We start from the raw sequence: 18,474 nt of genomic DNA, 5'->3' as shown, positions 1-18,474 counted from the left end.
GTCTGTCTTCTCCTCCCGGGGATCCGGGAGTTTGTCAAGCACAGACAAAACTGTGAGACCCAAAGACCGAGCCAGTCCATCCTGGAGGCCAGAGGACGCGGTGTTCGGTGGTTTCCCGGTTTCTCGGCGCCGCCCGCCTCGCCGTCTGCTCCTCTCACCCCTTCGCTGGCCGCATCATGAAAATTTAATCTCAAATGCATTTGCGGTCCGATGCGGGGAGGCGGTGGGGAAAGGAGCACCCAGCTGGAGCCTGGATCTGGAGGTGGACAGCCCAGGAGAAGGGCTGGTCTGGAGAACCTGTTAGGGACAGAGCTGAAATCCAGGAATGGAGGCAGAACTCAGAGGGCAGGGACAGTCCCCGGCCAAAGCAGACCCCAGGGGAGGGGACAGGCTCAGGGGACGGGGACAGATCCCTGAAGGCAAGGACAGAACTCAGAGGGCGGGTATATTTAGGGGGCGGGGACCCAGAGGTGGAGCCCGAACTCAACCCGTGAGGACACCACTCGACGAGCGGAACAGATCCCAGGGAGCTAGGACAGAGCTCAGAGCGCGGACTTCCCAGGGGAATGGGGAGAGAACTCCGAGTAGGGAGAGAACCACGGGGGTCGCATCCAGCTATGGAGGGGTAGATATAACAGTAGGGAATGAAATTCAGAGGGAGGAATGAAACTCAGGGATCGAAGGAACTGGGAGAAGGACAAATCCAGCGGCGAAGTAGAACTGACGGGGTGTGGGATTCAAGAGGGAAAGAATGGAACCCAAGGATGAAGAAATTGGGTAGGGTAAGAACTGGAGGGGACAAGGGGTGGATAGAAGAAGGGGCGGGAACTGAGGGGGAAAGAATTCCTAAAGGAGAGGAAAAAGAAGTCTGAGTGAGAACTCTGGTCCTGGAAATGGTGGAAGTGGACTACAAAAGTAGTAGGGATGGGACCTGGAGGATGGAACTGTAGGGGATGAAATCTCAGGAGGAAATTAGGGGGGACTGAAGTGGGGAACCAAATCTAGGATGAGGAAGAGAATTCAGAAGCGGAGAGAAAATCCGGGTGGGAGGACCTAGAGAGGTTGGAGCTATCTTGGGTCGATGTAATTCCAAGTGAGTTCAGAAACTGGAGGCGTAGTCTTGGGATGGACAGGCGGAGACAGAGGATGGGAGGGCTGGGAAAGGGGCGTGTCTAACGTGTAAGGGGCGGGATTTAGCGTGTTCTGAGGCGGGGCCTCTCCGCGCCCCGCCCCGCCCCGCCCCGCCCCGCCCCCGGTGCTGAGTCCTGTGACAGCCCCCAGGCAGTCGGCACTCGCAGCCTCCTTCCCCCCGAGCGGAGCTGCGGGGCCGGCCGGGCCGGGGCGGACCCCGGGAACCCGGACGCGGCCGCCCGGGCCCGCGGGCGGGGGGGATCGGCGGGGGGACGGGCGTCAGGGGCAGCCACCATGGAGTTCCGTCAGGAAGAGTTTCGGAAGCTAGCAGGTCGCGCCCTCGGGAAGCTGCACCGGTGAGCCTGGTGGAGGTCTTGGGAGGGGAAGAGTGTGAGGGTCCAAGGAAAATGCTCATTCCCACCTGGGAGCAGGACAGAAGGACAAGGCAATACCCTAGTATGGTGTGTGTGTGAGGTCCACCCATCTGTCCATTTTTCTCGCTCAGTCTCCAAAGGCGCCGTTCTCCCCGTCCAGTCTGTCCATTACCTCATTCATTTTTGTCTGCACCTCAGGGGCACAAAGGACTCTACTCTTTCTCTGGGACTGTACATTTCCCTTGCTCAGGGTCTCTGTCCCATTTCTCTGATCCCTGTACCACTCCCTCTTCACGTTTATCTCCGGGTTCCAGTCCCCTCTTTTTCTCTGGATCTCTGTCCCAGTGCTCACTTCTCCTGCTGCTCTCTGACCACTGCTATCAATAGATCTCTGTTAACTTCTGACTCTGGTCTTTTCTCTTCACTGAATCTGTGGTACCCCTTCTTTGGGATTCTGTCTCCCTCTATATCTGGGATCTCTGCCCCTTGTCTCTCTGAGTTGTGTTTCCCCACCCTGGGTCTCCCCATCTTTCTGTCTTTCTCACTTTCTGTCCCTCAGGGAGTTTAATCTGAAGCTAAAGCGGATTGGGGCCCACAGGTCCTTGTCCTTGAGGGGGGTTAAGCTGGGGGAAGAAGCCAGGGTATCCTGGGTCCCTGGGGGAGTGTTGCAGGCCAAAAAATTAGGCTCCTGGGGTAGGTCAGACTTTCCAAAAGATACTGGCTAGAGCTGAGAGGGACTTCCTTCTATCTGGAGTGATGACTCCAGTGACCTGGGTGCCCCTCAGGATAGTATGGACACTTTCCCTGCAGTCTCTTACCCCCAACCTCAGCTTTGGCTCTAAGTCAGAGAAATAACTCAGCTGCGGAAAAACCTAAAAATACCTGGCCACAGGGCGGGAAGGAGACAGCCTCCTTAACACTGTGCCCCTGCCCCCATGCCCTCAGACCCTGTCCCCTTGACCCACAGCCCTGAGGCCACCTTTAGTTGACCCTCAGTTCATCTCACTAGGCCATTCAAGTCCTTTTCTAAGACTAACATTAGTCCTGCTTGCTGCAGGATCACCTCCTAGCTCCAAAGTTACCCCACCTTTCAGTAACATGAGAGACAGGAATAAGGCTGGACAGAGGGAGGAGGCACGGGGATGGCGCAGTGTGGGGGGTAGAGGGGGGGCTGAGAGCACTTCACTCCTTTTTTTTCTCCCAGTTTTTCATCCCCTCCCCACCCTTTTTCTCGCCTCCTTTCACGAGTTTCTCAAAATACATCAGTGCGAAGTCAGGAGAGGGAGAGAGATGTGCTGAAGGAGGGGGCTGGGGGGGTGGCAACAGGAGAGATGTGCTCCTTAGGCCCCCTCCCTCAGTCTGGGCTTCTCAGTTTCTCAACCGTGTCTGGATTTCTCTCAGTCTATCTCTGCCTCATCCTCACCTCGCTGAGCTGCCTCCTGGGTCCCAGAGACCCCAGAGTTCAGAATTCGGGCCAGGACACTAAGCAGGGAGTTTGTGCAGAGAAGAGCATTTGCATCCAAAGCCCAGGGTTCCCTCTGATGGCTGGAGAAGGGGGAGAACGCCTGTATTGGACCTACCACAACATCCCATGTCATCCTCTAGATAAGGCTGGGGAAACAGGTTCAGTTTGGGAGTGGGGGTGTCAGTGACTGAGTACAAGACCCATCATCTGGACCCAGATGAGCCTAGTCTCCCTCCCCAACCTGGTACAGAAGCTGCAGATTTTCCTCTAGATGAGTGACGCTAGAGTGGGTGGAGGACTCTTGGACCAGGAAACAGACAGTACCCAGGGAGACATGGGACAAGGACATGGGAGGAAGGGGAAAGCAGGGAGATGGAAGTCATAATACCTCCTTTGAGCAAAACTGAGGGCCAAGAAGGACCAGGCCCCAGTGCTGTTTTTTTTTTTTGTTTGTTTGTTTTTTGTTTTTGTTTTTATACTTGGGATTGAACCCAAAGGTGCCTAAGCACAAAGTCACATCCCATCCCCCCATTACTATTGCTATTCTTCTGCATGACCTTGATTCTGCTTCCTGAACCTCACTTTCCTTAGTTGTGCAAGGGGAAGATAAAAACAAAAGACCATAAGGAGAAAGAGAGTGGGTGTTCCTAAGAGAGGGCAATTGAGACCTCCTCTCCATTTTGGTCAACTACTTCTTAAACGTGGCTTCTCCTCATCACTGAGTCCCCAGGTCTGAGGTCCAGGCATCTCTCCAAAGAGGGGAGGGGGATCTCCACCCAGGCTGTCCTCTCTCTGTTCTGTTGTCTGTATTGCTGGTCTACTAGAACGATTACCATCACCTCAACATTTCCTCTGTCAGAACTTGCTAATCTTGCCCCTATTTTATTTTTATTTTTATTTTTATATTTTTTATTTTTTTGTGGTGCTGGGATTGAACCCAGGGCCTTGTGCTTGTGAGGCAAGTACTCCACCAACTGAGCTATATCCCCAGCCCTTATTTTTATTTTTTAAAGATTTTTTTTTAGTTATAGATGGACACAATACCTTTATTTGACGTATTTATTTATGTGGTGCTGAGGATTGAACCAGTGCCTCACACATGCTAGGCTAGCACTCTATTACTGAGCTACAACCCCAGTCCCTCACCCCCATTTTATAGATGTGGAATACTGAGACCACCATTTAAAAAGTCTTGGCTTGAGATCTGACATCACACAATATAAACCGTGATTATCACATTTCAGGGGCTGCAATCACATTTTGAGCTTCAGGGTCAAATATCTGATATCAAGATGGGTCAAGACCTAATCTCATTGGGTGACATGTTCTGACAGGGGGTACCTGAGGGAAATCCCTGCCATACTGTACTATTCACTCTGCGGGCTCGAGTTCCACCTGTCTCAGGCTCTCTGAACCCTCACCCTGGGTCTCAGTCCTCATTCCCCTGAGTTCTGTCCACTCCTCCCTCTTTCTAACCCCCCCATTTCTTAACATCCCTTCCCCACCTCCTTAAGTTCCAGGATGGGAGCGTGGCTGTGTTTTCTCATCTCTTCCACTTCCCTCCCCCCAGACCGTCTGGCTGTTCTTTCCTCCCCCGTCCCAGTCTCCCTCGCCTCCATCTGTTCTAGCCCCTTCCTGGGATCCAGCCCGATACCCTGGTTGCTTACCCGCCTCAGAGAGGGGCCACACCTCACACATCAGTCCCCGGCCTGCCTCACCTTTGTCTCCTAGTCTATCCATCTTTCAACATCCGGGGTATCTGTTCTCCTCCCTCTGCATCTATGTCCTCTGTCCTGGGTTTTGGGTCTTACCTCTCCTTGGGTCTCTGCCTCCCTCTCTGGATCTCCGTCCTGCTCCCTCTCTGTTTATCATCCCTCCTCTCTCTGGCTCTCTGCCTCCTCTCTCTGGGCCTCTGTCCCACTCTCTCTGGGTTTCTGTGCCCTTTCTCTGGGTGTCTGTCCCCCACCCTCTCCCCTCTCTGCCCCTTCTGTATTTCTAGCCCTGGCTCTCTGGGTGCCTATGCGGCTCCCCTTTATCTGTTCCCCTCATCTCCAGTCTTTCCCCACCTGTCTCCAGGCATCTCTTTTTTTCCTGCAGTCTCTCTCTGGGTTTGAGGCGGCCCTCCAAGTGCCCTATCCATCATCACAGACTCAATCCTGGATCCAGAATGGGCGGGGGCGAGAATCACGCTGGGGAATGAGCCAATCTCTCTACCAGGGCCATCTGTCCCCTGCCAGGACACCACCCGCCACTCCCCCCTCCCTGCCCCCTAGGCTGACAGCCTGAACTCAAGCTTCCTCAGGGATGCTCAGGCTGGGTTGCTGGATTCCTGGGCTTGGCTGGCCCTCTCCCCACCTTCTTGTTCCCGGGAATGGGGTTCTGGTGGCTGTGGTGGAGTCAGCTGGATGTCAGCCCCACACCTGGGCCTGAAAGCAGGGAAGGGCATGTGGGGGGGGGGCGGTGGTGTATAGCTGGGAAGCATCTGTTCTTTTGACACCTTTGCTGAGGTCTCTCCTTAGCACCTTTTGCTTCCTCAAATAGACTGAGATCTAGGATAGGAGGCTGGGGAGAGTATTTGGGCCTTGGAGTGGGTGATGGGGACATAGTCTCTTGGATCTCAAAGAAGTCTTTGGTCTAGAAGTCCCGAGTTGAGAGAGATGAGAAAGTTGAGGGATAAGGGGGCTGAGAACCTTCACGCCTGAGCCTGAGGGCGGGGAGGATTGGGGACGCGATTTCCTGGTTCAAGAGACATAGAAATGGGACCAGACTCCTTGATCGTGGGGAGATAAGAGATCCAGGGACCTGGACTCCTAGCAAAGAAGCGGGTGAGGGCTTAGAATTCTGGGTCTCGAAAAGCAGGAGCTTTTGCATTGGACTCCCGTGTCACAGGGAGTTGGGATCTGGGGGTACGGACTTCTGAGACTTTAACTCTTGTTGCCCTGAAGACTTCTGGAGAAGCGGCAGGAAGGTGCAGAGACCCTGGAGCTGAGTGCTGACGGGCGCCCGGTGACAACGCAGACCCGGGACCCGCCAGTTGTGGACTGCACCTGTTTTGGCCTCCCTCGCCGCTACATTATCGCCATCATGAGCGGTCTGGGCTTTTGCATCAGCTTTGGCATCCGCTGCAACCTGGGCGTGGCCATCGTCTCCATGGTCAACAACAGCACAACCCACCGCGGGGGCCACGTGGTGGTGCAGGTAGCTCAGGGCAGGAGTCCTGGCGCAGCAGTCGGGTGCTAATCTTGCCCACGTCCCTGATGACGTCACGTTCGCCTACAAGCGATCCAGACCACGCCCCTCCCAACCACAGCCCTAGTGCCCGGGTCCAGCTGTATCACTCCTTAGCTCTAACTACCCCCTCAGGGCTCTCCACTTCCTAAGCCCCACCCAGATCGAAATGAAGCCCCGCCCCCTTTTCTGGTCCCTGATTGCAAAAAGTAGACTCTGTTCCAGCATTAGGTCCCCTATGTGTTACCTCTTTTCCATTTTGTACCTACCAACAATTTTGTTCACTCCTGTGCCCCAAGCTCATGTTCCTGGCTCACATCTACTCAATTCCAGTCCTATCTCAAGTTCCTCCCTAAACTTGATCCTGTATTATCTGAAGTCCCGCTGCCGCCTAAGTTTTGTCGGATGTACTCTGGCTGTCTTAAAACCCGGCCCCATCTCAGATTTTCCGATATTTTAAGTTCAGTACTGTAGAGACCATGCCCCTGCCTCTGCGGGGAAAAATCCTGGTTTGGACTGTGGACTACCAGAGGCATTCCTTTTGTTCCTTTCCGATCAGGACCACCCCTAATTTAGCAGTTCCTTGTCCCTGCCCAGACCTTATCCAGGTCATCCCACAAACAGGTTATAAGATGGATAGAAGTAGAGACACCCCCATGCTATGGGCCCTGGGACATTGAGAGAGGGGTATTAAAGTAGGAAAGCAGGCAGAAGGAAGCTACTAGGCAGCAATGTGTCCTGTTGTTAAGGCGGTAGTACTCCTCCTAGCAACTTGAAGAGTGGTTTATCAACTGACAGGAGATGGCCTGATATCTGATTGGCAGGTGTTTGGGCGGTGGGAGGGTATCCTTGCTGCTGAATGGCCAAGGGGCTAATTCTCTGGCCGCTGATTGGTGGAGGGCAGGGCCTGGGGCTGGGTGGCTGGTTTGATGTGCCTTTTGGCCCACAGAAAGCCCAGTTCAGCTGGGATCCAGAGACTGTCGGCCTCATACACGGCTCCTTTTTCTGGGGCTACATTGTCACTCAGATTCCTGGAGGATTTATCTGCCAAAAATTCGCAGCCAACAGGTATGGTGGTGGGGCCTCAAGGTGGTTAGACCTACAGTTGAGTGGAGTTAGTGTATCTTAAACTTGGGGATCTGCCTCCCGGGAAATGGGAAGAGCCTGAGTTTGGGGCGGGGCTTGTGATTGTGGAAGGTGGGAATCACGGATTTGGTGGGACTAGGAATTCTGGGGAACATAGGGCCTAGCCTGGTGTGGGCGGGGAGGGCATCCTAGGAATCTTTTTCTCCCACCCTTCCCATCAGGGTTTTCGGTTTTGCCATTGTGGCTACCTCCACTCTAAACATGCTGATCCCTTCAGCTGCCCGAGTCCACTATGGCTGTGTCATCTTCGTGAGGATCCTGCAGGGGTTGGTAGAGGTAAAGCCCAGCCAATATGATCCCGCCCCCTATCTGATCCCGCCTCTTCTCATTAACTTTTTTTTTTTTTTTTTTTTTTTCGTATTTAGGGGGTCACATACCCCGCCTGCCACGGGATCTGGAGCAAATGGGCCCCACCCTTAGAACGGAGTCGCCTGGCGACGACAGCCTTTTGCGGTAAGAGAAAGGAGCTGAGGACCCAACTCCTGCATCTGAGGGAGGAAGGGTGTGGTCTTTACTTCAGTGTCCTAGAAAGGTGAGGTCTGAGGGTCCATATTCCTGAGATCTGGGAGGATGGACTTGTTCTCTATCCAGAATCCTCTTCCTTAGGTTCCTATGCTGGGGCAGTGGTCGCGATGCCCCTCGCTGGGGTCCTGGTGCAGTATTCGGGATGGAGCTCTGTTTTCTACGTCTACGGTGAGGGACCCCGACGCCTGGTTCCAGGTGGCTCTGGGGCGGAGTGGGGCCCGTCGTCACCCCGTTTCCATGCCCTCCTGACCCCCCTCAGGCAGCTTCGGGATCTTCTGGTATCTGTTCTGGTTGCTTGTCTCCTATGAGTCCCCTGCACTGCATCCCAGCATCTCCGAGGAGGAGCGCAAATACATTGAGGACGCCATCGGCGAGAGCGCCAAACTCATGAACCCCGTTACGGTCTGGGCAAAAGCTGGGGTGGGGCGGGGAGGGATGTCTGGGTTTGAACATGCACAGGCTGTAGATCCTGCCGGGTTCCTGTAGATTCTGAGGAGACAGGACCGGACCACAAAAACAGCGGGGCTAGAATCTAGGAGCCGGTTATGCTCGGTGGAGCACGGGATTAGCAGGTGCAGGGGGCGGGGTTAGGTCGCGAGGTGGGTGGGATTAGAACTACCAATGAGGCGTGGTTCAAAGCAACCGGATTAGAATGTGGGGTTTTTGGTAGTCCTTGGGGTGGATGAAGTTAGATTTAGGGGGTGTGGGGAACAGAGACTCCTGGGCTCAATATATGAGTCATCGCGAGGCTGACACCTGAGAAACTGAGAGGCCACTGAAGAGCCAGGATCCACCCCTTCATCCCTGAAATGTCGCAGCGATTCCAACCTCTTAGGTCCCCATGGGGAAACAGCTTGGCCAGTGCCCTTAGATTCCCTAGAGACTTCAGTAAGGTCGGGATTCATGGATCTTTGGGAGACTACAGTGGGGTCACTGAAGGGGCATGTAGAAGCACCTATCTCTGGTGTCCATCTTAGCGGCCTCTCCCATCCCCTCCCTCCCCAGAAATTTAACACACCCTGGAGGCGATTCTTCACATCTATGCCAGTCTATGCCATCATCGTGGCCAACTTCTGCCGCAGTTGGACATTCTACCTGCTCCTCATCTCCCAACCTGCATACTTTGAAGAAGTATTTGGCTTTGAGATCAGCAAGGTAGGTCCTGGAGGAAGGAGCGCGGCGCGGGTGAGAGAGGGATCCCTAGGCAGGGAGAAGCCGGTGGAGCATCCACAGGCAGAGACAGCAAATCAGCAATCTCTGATGGCACCCCACCCCCACCCACACACCTGCTCCTGCAGGTGGGCCTGGTGTCAGCGCTGCCCCATCTGGTCATGACAATTATCGTGCCCATCGGGGGTCAGATTGCGGACTTCCTGCGGAGCCGTCGCATTATGTCCACCACCAACGTGCGCAAGTTAATGAACTGCGGGGGTGAGTGGCCTAGGGACCTCCTCCTTGGAGCAGAGAGAGGTGGGGCGAATCCAATGGATGGGCCCTGGGATGGGCGTGGCCTAAAGGCGTGGTTAATAGGACAGGGCGAGGATTGAAGGCAGGCCTGCGTGGAACAGATTCTCATGCATCGGTCTCAGAGGCCACGCGTGGAAGGGCAAGGCTAATGTGGGAGACGAAGCTGGGCACGAAAGGGCGGGCCTTCAAGTGACTTGGCAGAGCAGGACACTAGGGTCTATGAGTGGGGGGTCCTGGAAAGGGCATGCTGCCTATTGAGTGGGGGCGGGGTGACAGAGGGAGAGCACTGAAATGCACAAATGTGGTTCAGATTCTGCAGCTTCAGGATGTGGCCTAGTTAGGGGGCCATGACAAAGTCTGGTCTTGGGAAAACAGGGTACTGCTCCTGGGTCTGGAGGAATGGGAGAAAAGACCTGGGCCCATTACAGAGGTGACCCATCCGGGACCAAGAGGAAGATTGGGATAGGAACAGGTCTGGAAAGGGGATCTGGGGCAGCCTGCGCCCCACCTTGGCGGGCACTCAGGAGACACGGCCCTCCTTAGGCTTTGGCATGGAAGCCACGCTGCTGTTGGTGGTCGGCTACTCCCACTCCAAAGGTGTGGCCATCTCCTTCCTGGTCCTTGCAGTGGGCTTCAGCGGCTTCGCCATCTCTGGTGAGAACGGCAGATGCGCAGCTTGTGGAATGTTGGTCAGTTGTATAGGGAGCTTTCTGACTCAGAAATGGGTCTTCCTGCCTTGCAAAAGGTGGACTAAAAAGTGGTGGTGGAGGGAGGCCTTCAGCTGCTCCAGAGGCTGAGGCGGGAGGATCACAAGTTCAGTCAGCCTCAGCAACTTAATAAGGCCCTAAGCAACTTACCGAGACCTTATCCCAGAATAAAACCATGAAATGGGCTGGGTGTGTGGCTCAGTGATTAAGGGCCCCTGGGTTCAATCCCTGGTACCCACCCCATAAAAAAGAGGGGAGTTGATGTGGGGATCCGGAACATCCTGGTGGGATCCCTGGAGTGCGATTTGAGTGTAAAGCCTCCTGGCTTCCTCCATGCCAGGGTTCAACGTGAACCACCTGGACATCGCTCCGCGCTATGCCAGCATCCTCATGGGCATTTCCAACGGCGTGGGCACGTTGTCCGGCATGGTGTGCCCTATCATCGTGGGCGCCATGACTAAGCACAAGGTCGGTGTTCAGACCCTGCCTCTCTTGCCCTCCAAATGTATGCCTGGTTGCTTCTTGACCACGTTCTGTCCATTGCCCTTTCTGGTCTCTTTCCTCTCTCTGAACCTCAGCATCCCTTTCTCTGATTATTCATGCCCCCCTGCCTTGTTCACTCTCCACCCCTGTTTATCTGTCCTCTTACTTGACCTCATCCTTTGTTGTCCCCCATACAGACTCGGGAGGAGTGGCAGTATGTGTTCCTAATTGCCTCCCTGGTGCACTATGGGGGTGTCATCTTCTATGGGGTCTTTGCCTCTGGAGAGAAGCAGCCATGGGCGGAGCCTGAGGAGATGAGCGAAGAGAAGTGTGGGTTCGTTAGCCATGACCAGCTGGCTGGCAGTGACGAAAGTGAAATGGAGGATGAAGCTGAGCCCCCCGGAGCACCCCCTGCTCCCCCTCCTTCCTATGGGGCAACACACAGCACGGTTCAACCCCCCAGGCCCCCACCCCCTGTCCGGGACTACTGACCATGTGCCTCCCATCAAATGGCAGTTTCCAGGACCTCCACTTCATACATCTCTGGCCTGAGTGGCAGTGTCAAGGAACCCCACTCCTCTCTGTCTTACCAGGCCTAAAAAGCACTTTCCCTTGTTCCCAGTGCTGTCAAAATCTCCTCCCTTCCCAACTGCCTCTCAGGGGTAGTGGAGCTGCAGACTGGCAGTTTCAAGAATACCCACATGCCCCTTGAAGTTTTCCTTCTCCACTCCTTCTGCCTCAGTGGTTTCAGATCTCTCCTTTCAGGGCTTTATTTGAATGGACAGTTCAACCTCTTACTCTCTCTTGTGGTTTTGAGGCACCTCCTCCTTTCCTTTAACCCCAGAGACTCTCAGGTTAACCCCTGAGATTCCTCAGTCCCCCTCCCCAGAAAAGTTCAAGGTCCTCCTCTAGAATTTCCAAATCTCTCCTAACTCCTCTGCATTTTCTAGGTTGGTTTCCCAATTCCCCATCCCCGCCATTCCAGGGATTCATTCTCACCAGCGTTTCTGAGGGAAAAATGGCGGTTTCAACCACCCCCTTCACCCCTACCACCAGCAGATTCTGCTGAAGCACCAAATTCACCAACCTTCTCCCTAGCTTTGCACAACCTCCAGGGAAACAACCAAAATGGCAGTTTTAACAACTTGCCTCTCCACCCCTGTGCACTTTTTCTGATACAGTTTTCAGGTTTAAATAGTGGCTGCTCTAGTCTATTTATTCAATGGTTTGAAGCCACCACCACTGAATTTCCCCATGGTGGTTTCAAGATGCCCTTTGCCCCCCAATTCCTTGCACTTTATTCTCCTGGGTGGTATCAGACTACCCTCAGTTTCTCAGTGGCCATTTGTTGTGTCCCTCAGGGGCTAAATGACTTAAAATCTGGGATCCTTCCCCTCTCAGACACCCCTCTTTCAGTTTAGAATTTGGGGAACATATGTAGGAGAAGTCACAGAATCCCAGGAAAGGGAATGGGGCTGGGGGAAAGGAGTTTTTCCTGGGGCAGGGTTGTGTCTTGGTGTCTGTCTCTGTGATTGTAAATCCTGCCCTGCCCCACTCCAATAAAATGCTTTGGTGTACAGACTCAGTTGTCCTGGGTTGTGGGGTCACAGGAATCCTGATCCCCCCCTCCTCCCTCAGGCCCAGGGGCCCAGGTCCAGCCCTCCTGTTTCCTCAGGCCCAGGGGTTTGGGCCCCAGTGCCTTCCTCTCTCAGATCCAGGAGACCAGCCTCTAACCTGCTCCATTCCCCCTCAGTCACAGCCAACTCAGAACTCAGTCCCTGTGGCCCAAAACTCAGGTCGGAGGTCTCAAGCTGTGGGAACACGATTTATTCGGCCTCAGACTGTGTTCTCAGATTAGCGAAAGCGATTCTCTTTGTCGGACCCTCTACCGAGGAACTCCACTAAGCAGCCAAGCCTGCCAGGAGGACAGGACCTCTGGGTTCTCCCTCCGTCTAGCAATGCACAGGTCCTGCTGGACCCCAAAGGGGCTCACACGAAGTTGTTGGGGAGGGTGGCTGGGGACAGCGACTCCAGGCGCTGGGGCCGACCCCCGCGTGGCGGCGGGGGCAGCTTGGGTGGTAGTGGGGGTGTGGGAGGGGGCTGCTTGGTGGCGATGTGTGAAGGGACCCAGGCATCCGGCGCATAAAAGTAGAGGTCGTAGGGGTCCTTCGGGGCGTCCAAATGCAAAACTGAGGAAGCAAAGGGGCGGGGTCATCCCCAGGACCTGTCGGTCTCCTGACCTCTGGCCTGTGAGGAGGCCCGAGAGATTCCAACTATCCATTTAAACTGGGTGTTCAAAGGATACGTTGAGGGCACCTGAATAAACGTAGAGGTGTGGTTCCGGGAAGGGGCGGGGCTTTATGGGGCGGGGCCCACCGGGAGGGGGCGGGGAAATCAGAGCCGCAGCAAAGCTCCGGGAGGGGCAATTTCCAACTGAGTTAGAGGAAGACCTGGAAGTGTGCGTGTGAAATTTCAGATAATTAAGGGACAGGACATGGCCTTGGAGCGGTCAGGGCTTTTACTGGTCTTGAATGGGGTCCTGTATTTTTGGGCAGGGCGCCCTAAAGGGCCCAGAAGGTTAAGGAAATTCAGCGAATTCAGGCATTCAGGGAAAGCAGGCACTCACCGGGCTCATCCCCGCTGTCCGGGAGCCTGTGGTGTGCGAAGGGCCGGTGTTGGGCCGCCCGGCGGTAGAGACACCACAGCAGGAGGAAGATGCCTATCAACAGCCCAGTCCCCGCAAAGAACAGGCACAGGGCCCCTCCCGTAGCGCCGCGCGGGCGCCCCACCAGAGTCACACCTGGAGCAGGAGAGGGGCAATCCAACCCAGCTTCTTCATCCTTCAGACCCAGGGGTCCAGGCCCAGCCTCCTCCCTCAGACCCAGGGGTCCAGGCCCAGCCTCCTCCCTCAGACCCAGGGGTCCAGGCCCAGCCTCCTCCCTCAGACCCAGGGGTCCAGGCCCAGCCCTCCTCCCTCAGACCCAGGGGTCCAGGCCCAGCCTCCTCCCTCAGACCCAGGGGTCCAGGCCCAGCCCTCCTCCCTCAGACCCAGGGGTCCAGGCCCAGCCTCCTCCCTCAGACCCAGGGGTCCAGGCCCAGCCTCCTCCCTCAGACCCAGGGGTCCAGGCCCAGCCTCCTCCCTCAGACCCAGGGGTCCAGGCCCAGCCTCCTCCCTCAGACCCAGGGGTCCAGGCCCAGCCTCCTCCCTCAGACCCAGGGGTCCAGGCCCAGCCTCCTCCCTCAGACCCAGGGGTCCAGGCCCAGCCTCCTCCCTCAGACCCAGGGGTCCAGGCCCAGCCCTCCTCCCTCAGACCCAGGAGTCCAGGCCCAGCCTCCTCCCTCAGACCCAGGAGTCCAGGCCCAGCCCCTCACCGGTCTCTTTCACTCGCTCCACCACGATGATAGTATTGACTCTGTCTCCTCTGCTGCGCCGCTGCGGGGGCCGGGGTGTTGCAGGGGCCTGCTTATTGGGGAGCTCTTGAGAAGCAGGGAGACCTGCAATCCGGGCTGAGGGAGGAGGAGTGTCTGACCCTTTAGGGCCAGAGTTCTGGGGGTCCTTGAGTTCAGTGGTCCCTGGAGAATCTGAGGTGGGCAATTTAGAGAGGTCGGACTGCGTGGCCGTATGGGTTTCTGGTGGGGGGTTCAGGTGCAGTTCATTTAAGGCAGTGACTTCATTCTTGAAGGTCATAAGCATTTCTAGGTCAAGACTAGTGGAGATTTCAGGCTCAGAGGTCATGGACACCTCTGTTGCATCTTGGTGGTGGGGGGGAGGGAACTGTGTGTGAGGGATTTCAGTAGGGCTGGTGTAGGTCACATGGGACTCTGGGTGGGGGGTTTCAGTAGCATCAGGATGGATTGTTTGGGGGAATTCAGACTTTGGGACCTCAGTGGTGTCAGGGTCGTGGGTTTCTAGAGATTTGGAATCAAGGGTCTTGGCGGGGTCAGGATTTGGGGTCTTGGGGGTTTTGGCATGTGGGACATCAGTGGTGTTAAGTTGGGGAGTCTCTGGCAATTCTTGGTGTGTGGTCTGTATAGGGTCAGTGTTTGGGATCTCAGGAAATTCTGGATGTGAAATTTCTGAGAGATTAGGTTTGGAGGTCTCAGGGGATCCTGGGTGTGGATTTCCAGTTGGGTCAGATTTGGGGGTCTCAGAAGTTTCTGTCACTTTGAAGGGGTTAGTTTTGGGGGTGTCTAGGAGATCTGATACTGAGGTCATGAGTAAGTCAGGCTTAGAGGTCTCAGGGGACATAGGCTGTGGGGTTTCTTGGAGGTGAAGGCTGAGAGTTTCAGTGAAGTTGAGGGGGGAGGTCTCAGGAGAAACTGCAAGAGTGCTCTCAGAGGGCTCAGGATAAACAGTCCCAGGGAATTCTGGGTTAGACCAATCTCTGGTAGAATTTTTAGAAGCACCAGGGGAGGTCTCAGAGGCATGGTCCATCCCCTGAAAGTTGGAGGCCAGAGATGGAGAGGCTGAGGGAGCAGCCTTGGAACCCAGCTGGGTGAGGAAGAAGACGAGGAGGAAGAGGATAGGGCTGAAGAATTTCATAGCTCTGGGAGATGCCTGTAGCTGTTGGAGGAGCAGGGATGAAGAGGTTAAGGTCAAAGCCTCCTGAGCCCCTCCCAATCCCCAGAGGCCACTCCTACTGACTCCCAAGTGGACTAGGGGGTTTAGGGCCCTGTTTGGGCACCAGGGAAAGGAACAGAACCCCACTGCAGCTCCCCAAAGGCTGTAGGGCTGTAGGCGCTGTTGCTAAGGAAGTCACAGGCACTGGGCTTCTTGGCAATGGTAGTTAATTTTCTTATCTGTTTCTCCAAGAGGTCCCAGGAAATTGGGAAAAAATGACACCTCTCTAAGCCCTCATAAATCCTGGGCTTTAACTTTGGCGGGTGTCAGGTCTCCCAGGGGACACGGTTCACCCTTCCTGAGCCTTCAGAACTCTGTGACTCAACAGTTGTTTACACAAAACTCAGAAGGAACAGCTTGGGGCTGGACTCTGGGGTCTGAGAGAGAAGGGAGACACTTGGGTTCTGGGCCAGAAGGTTGCTGGGGCTTCAGGATCCTGGGTACCACAGGGTGAGGGGGCTAAGGTCTAAATCCCTGGCTCATTCCACAGATTAGAAGACTGGAAGTTCAAATCCGGCATGGTGGTGCACACCTGTAATCCCAGAAATTTGGGAGGCTGAGGCAGGAGGATTGCAGGTTCAAAACCAGCCTCAGCAATTAGGGAGACCCTAAGTGACCTAGTGAGACCCTGCCTCAAAAGAAAAAGAAAAAGAAAAATGGGATGGGGATGTGGCTCAGTGGTTAAGCGCACCTGGGTTCAATCCCTGGTACCAGAAAATTAAAATAAAATAAAAAAAAGGATGTTCAGATGCCTAGACTTTTGAGGGAGTAAGGTTTGCAGGGCTGGAGAACAGGGGAGAAGGGACACAGGGGTCTGGAACTCTTGGACCCAGTTAGAAGGAATTTGGGAGCCCTGAGTCCTGGGTCTTCCAGAAATAGACTCTGGAGGACTGGGTTTCTTAGCTGAGTTGGGGAGAGCTTTGGGGCAGGACTCTTAAGCTCCCTGTTTATTGAGGATGGAGCTAGGATCTCCACATTTCAGGGGATGGTCTGAATAGAGATGCATTGGTCTGTGGTCAGGTGCAGGTGGAGGTAGCAGATGCCTGAATGGGACAGGGTCACTTGGGGTATCTTACCTGTTCAATAGGTGTCCAAGATAACAGCAGGTGAGCAGAGTTAGATGCAAAGACCTGTTAGTGCTGCAGAATGACTCTGGGTGGGGCAGCAGGAGCTAGGGTCCCAGAGGTGCACAGGTGACGCATCTGACCCCCTCCCCAGGGATCCTGGGAACTTAGCAACAGCTAAGGCTCTTAAAGGGACAGAGATAAATGACATTGTCTCTGGAGTGGAGAAGGGAGTTAGTGACTGAGTGATGTGGGGAGGATGTGACCCAAACTATCTTCCCTCTTAAACCAAAGGTCCTGACCCTCTGCCCCCAAAGCCAAGGATCTAGGTCCCTGGTACCTTCATTCTTGAACCGACTAAGTCAAGGTCTCCAGCTCCTTCCAGTCAGACCCAGGAATTCAGACTTCCAGCTCTCTCCTTCCCCAGATTCAGGAATTCAGGTCCTCAGCAATTCCTTCCCCAAAGTCAGGAAATTGGGTCCCTGTCCCATCCAGCCTTAGCCCTAGGAGTCCAAGCTCTGTATACATCCTCTCTGGGGAACTGGGAATCCAGGAGCTCATGTCCCAGGTGCAGCCCTTTAGTACTCCAGCCTCTGCCCGCCTCCCTGCTGTGTGGGGCCTGCTCTCTCTGATCTCTCCCTTCAGGATTTTCTCTGGGCATGTCCCTCTCTCTGCTATCTTTCCTTTCCTTCTCTCTGAGAGCCTTTTCCCTCCATCTTCCATCTCAACCTGGCTCTGACTCTTTCTCGCTTCCTTCCTCTCCTTCCCTTGCTTGGTCCCCTCTGTCTTTGTCCTTCCCTCCTGTGGCATTTTCTCCCAGGCGTGTCCCTTCCTCCTCCTCTCTGTTTTCCTCATCTCTTTCTATGTCTCTGACTTCTACTGGATGGTCCCTCTGCAGTCTCTATTTTTATCCCTCTGACACACCCACCCTGTGCCCACCTCTGTGTCTCTGTCTCTCCCCCTTCCTCTTCTCAGGTCTCAGCTCCTGGTCCCAATTAGTTGGTGGCCGCCAAGGAAGCGGCAAGGCCCCCACCCTGGACTCCTCATTATCGCGGCTGGCTCCTAATGAGCCCGTGGGGGGAATTGACCCAGCGCCCCCAGCCCGGCCTGCGTCACTAGAGCCGGGGGCTGGGGAGAAGATATAAGGGGGCTACGGCATCGCTGCCCAAGCCCACTGAGCGGTAGGGGCCCCGCAGGAGGTTGCTGGGTGGAGGGAGGGTGAAGGGAGGGTGGAGCCCGGGGCTCTGGTCCGGATTGAACTTTAGGAGCTCTTCTCTCTCCTCCACAGGTGATGGAGACCCGACAGGTGACCAGAAGCCCCCGGGTGCGGCTGCTGCTGCTGCTGTTGCTGCTTGTGCCCTGGGGCACCCGCACTGCCTCAGGTGTTGCCCTGCCTCCTGCCGGGGTCTTCAGGTAGGTGCGAGGTCTGGGAAGGGGTGGGAACCCAGAGACGTGCGGAGAGACCCAAAGAGGAGGCGAAGAAACCCAGAGGACAGAGACTAGCCTGGGCGCGCGGGAGGCGGGATGTGAAGAGGAGGGTGGACCGAGAATCAGCACGAGAAAGAGATCCAAGAGACAGATTCCGGGAAAGGTGTTCGACTCGGTGCCGAAATGGACTCATTCTTTGAGCAACGTTTACTGCCTGCTACTTTGCCAGGCAGTGCGCTGAGCGCTGGGGCCCGACAAGTGCGGGGGACTCCGTGTGGATACTAAGAGAGCTTCCGACCTGGGGAGCGAAGGGGAGAGAGAGAAAGGGAGACAGGCAGACAGACACGCAGAGGACAGAGGAGAGGAGACGAGGCGGGGCGGGGAGACCACGGTGCAGTAATGGAGCTTCCAGTTAGACCTCAGGAAGGACCACCTGCAATGGGAGGGGGCAACGGGTCCATCCGTCTCCCTACAGCCTTCGCACCCCGGCCCGGGCCTCGTCGGGTCCAGTCACCCCACTGTCGCGGCGGAGCTTGGCGCTGGCGGACGACGCTGCCTTCCGAGAGCGCGCGCGGCTCTTGGCCGCCCTCGAGCGCCGCCACTGGCTGAACTCGTACATGCACAAGCTGCTGCTGCTGGACGCGCCCTGAGCGCCCCGCCCACCCCGCATTAATAAAGATACTGCGGCGAGCTCGCGACTGCGCCTTCTTCCAGCGCCGTGTGTGTGTGTGTGTGTGTGTGTGTGTGTGTGTGTGTACACAACACAACGGGGCGAGGCCTGTGTGGGCCACTTTGGTGTCTAGCCTCAATCACCCCCACCTTAATCTTTCCTTGC

At 55.5% G+C, this 18,474-nt stretch overlaps 3 protein-coding genes across 3 annotated transcripts; 2 read left to right on the top strand and 1 right to left on the bottom strand.

Moving 5' to 3' along the window:
• Positions 1–1,316: 1,316 nt before the first annotated feature.
• Positions 1,317–12,100, top strand: Slc17a7 (solute carrier family 17 member 7). Its single transcript, XM_047528696.1, has 12 exons — positions 1,317–1,487; positions 5,916–6,168; positions 7,148–7,266; positions 7,506–7,620; positions 7,710–7,797; positions 7,951–8,037; positions 8,129–8,271; positions 8,875–9,024; positions 9,168–9,300; positions 9,880–9,990; positions 10,384–10,511; positions 10,724–12,100. Exons 1-12 carry the CDS (start codon positions 1,426–1,428, stop codon positions 11,015–11,017), a joined length of 1,683 nt encoding a protein of 560 aa, XP_047384652.1. The 5' UTR covers positions 1,317–1,425; the 3' UTR covers positions 11,018–12,100.
• A 294-nt stretch (positions 12,101–12,394) lies between these two features.
• On the bottom strand, positions 12,395–18,332 carry Gfy (golgi associated olfactory signaling regulator). The gene is made up of 4 exons (XM_047529381.1): positions 16,224–18,332; positions 13,899–15,090; positions 13,153–13,326; positions 12,395–12,715 (listed from the first exon to the last, which is right to left on the bottom strand). The coding sequence occupies exons 2-4, from the start codon at positions 15,067–15,069 to the stop codon at positions 12,516–12,518; spliced, it is 1,545 nt and encodes a 514-aa protein (XP_047385337.1). The 5' UTR covers positions 15,070–15,090; positions 16,224–18,332; the 3' UTR covers positions 12,395–12,515.
• Pth2 (parathyroid hormone 2) lies at positions 17,500–18,289 on the top strand. The gene is made up of 2 exons (XM_047529383.1): positions 17,500–17,624; positions 18,115–18,289. Exons 1-2 carry the CDS (start codon positions 17,503–17,505, stop codon positions 18,287–18,289), a joined length of 297 nt encoding a protein of 98 aa, XP_047385339.1. The 5' UTR covers positions 17,500–17,502.
• Positions 18,333–18,474: the final 142 nt, after the last annotated feature.

This window comes from Sciurus carolinensis, chromosome 16 (genome assembly GCF_902686445.1).
Source record: "Sciurus carolinensis chromosome 16, mSciCar1.2, whole genome shotgun sequence".
In the NCBI taxonomy this organism is placed as follows: domain Eukaryota; kingdom Metazoa; phylum Chordata; class Mammalia; order Rodentia; family Sciuridae; genus Sciurus; species Sciurus carolinensis.
Note: the sequence above shows the minus strand (reverse complement) of the source record. Positions and strands in the feature narration are given on the sequence as shown.

What these genes read in the sequence shown, in the direction of transcription:
- Pth2 (XM_047529383.1), top strand. Translation starts at nt 17,503, where the DNA reads ATGGAGACCCGACAGGTGACCAGAAGCCCCCGGGTGCGGCTGCTGCTG. An exon ending in CCTCCTGCCGGGGTCTTCAG is followed by an intron (nt 17,625 to 18,114) that starts GTAGGTGCGAGG and finishes GTCTCCCTACAG; the next exon opens with CCTTCGCACCCCGGCCCGGG.
- Slc17a7 (XM_047528696.1), top strand. Translation starts at nt 1,426, where the DNA reads ATGGAGTTCCGTCAGGAAGAGTTTCGGAAGCTAGCAGGTCGCGCCCTC. An exon ending in GGGGCCACGTGGTGGTGCAG is followed by an intron (nt 6,169 to 7,147) that starts GTAGCTCAGGGC and finishes TTTGGCCCACAG; the next exon opens with AAAGCCCAGTTCAGCTGGGA. An exon ending in TTGGCTTTGAGATCAGCAAG is followed by an intron (nt 9,025 to 9,167) that starts GTAGGTCCTGGA and finishes CTGCTCCTGCAG; the next exon opens with GTGGGCCTGGTGTCAGCGCT.
- Gfy (XM_047529381.1), bottom strand. Translation starts at nt 15,069, where the DNA reads ATGAAATTCTTCAGCCCTATCCTCTTCCTCCTCGTCTTCTTCCTCACC. An exon ending in GGAGCGAGTGAAAGAGACCG is followed by an intron (nt 13,327 to 13,898) that starts GTGAGGGGCTGG and finishes CTCCTGCTCCAG; the next exon opens with GTGTGACTCTGGTGGGGCGC. An exon ending in GGACAGCGGGGATGAGCCCG is followed by an intron (nt 12,716 to 13,152) that starts GTGAGTGCCTGC and finishes TTGCTTCCTCAG; the next exon opens with TTTTGCATTTGGACGCCCCG.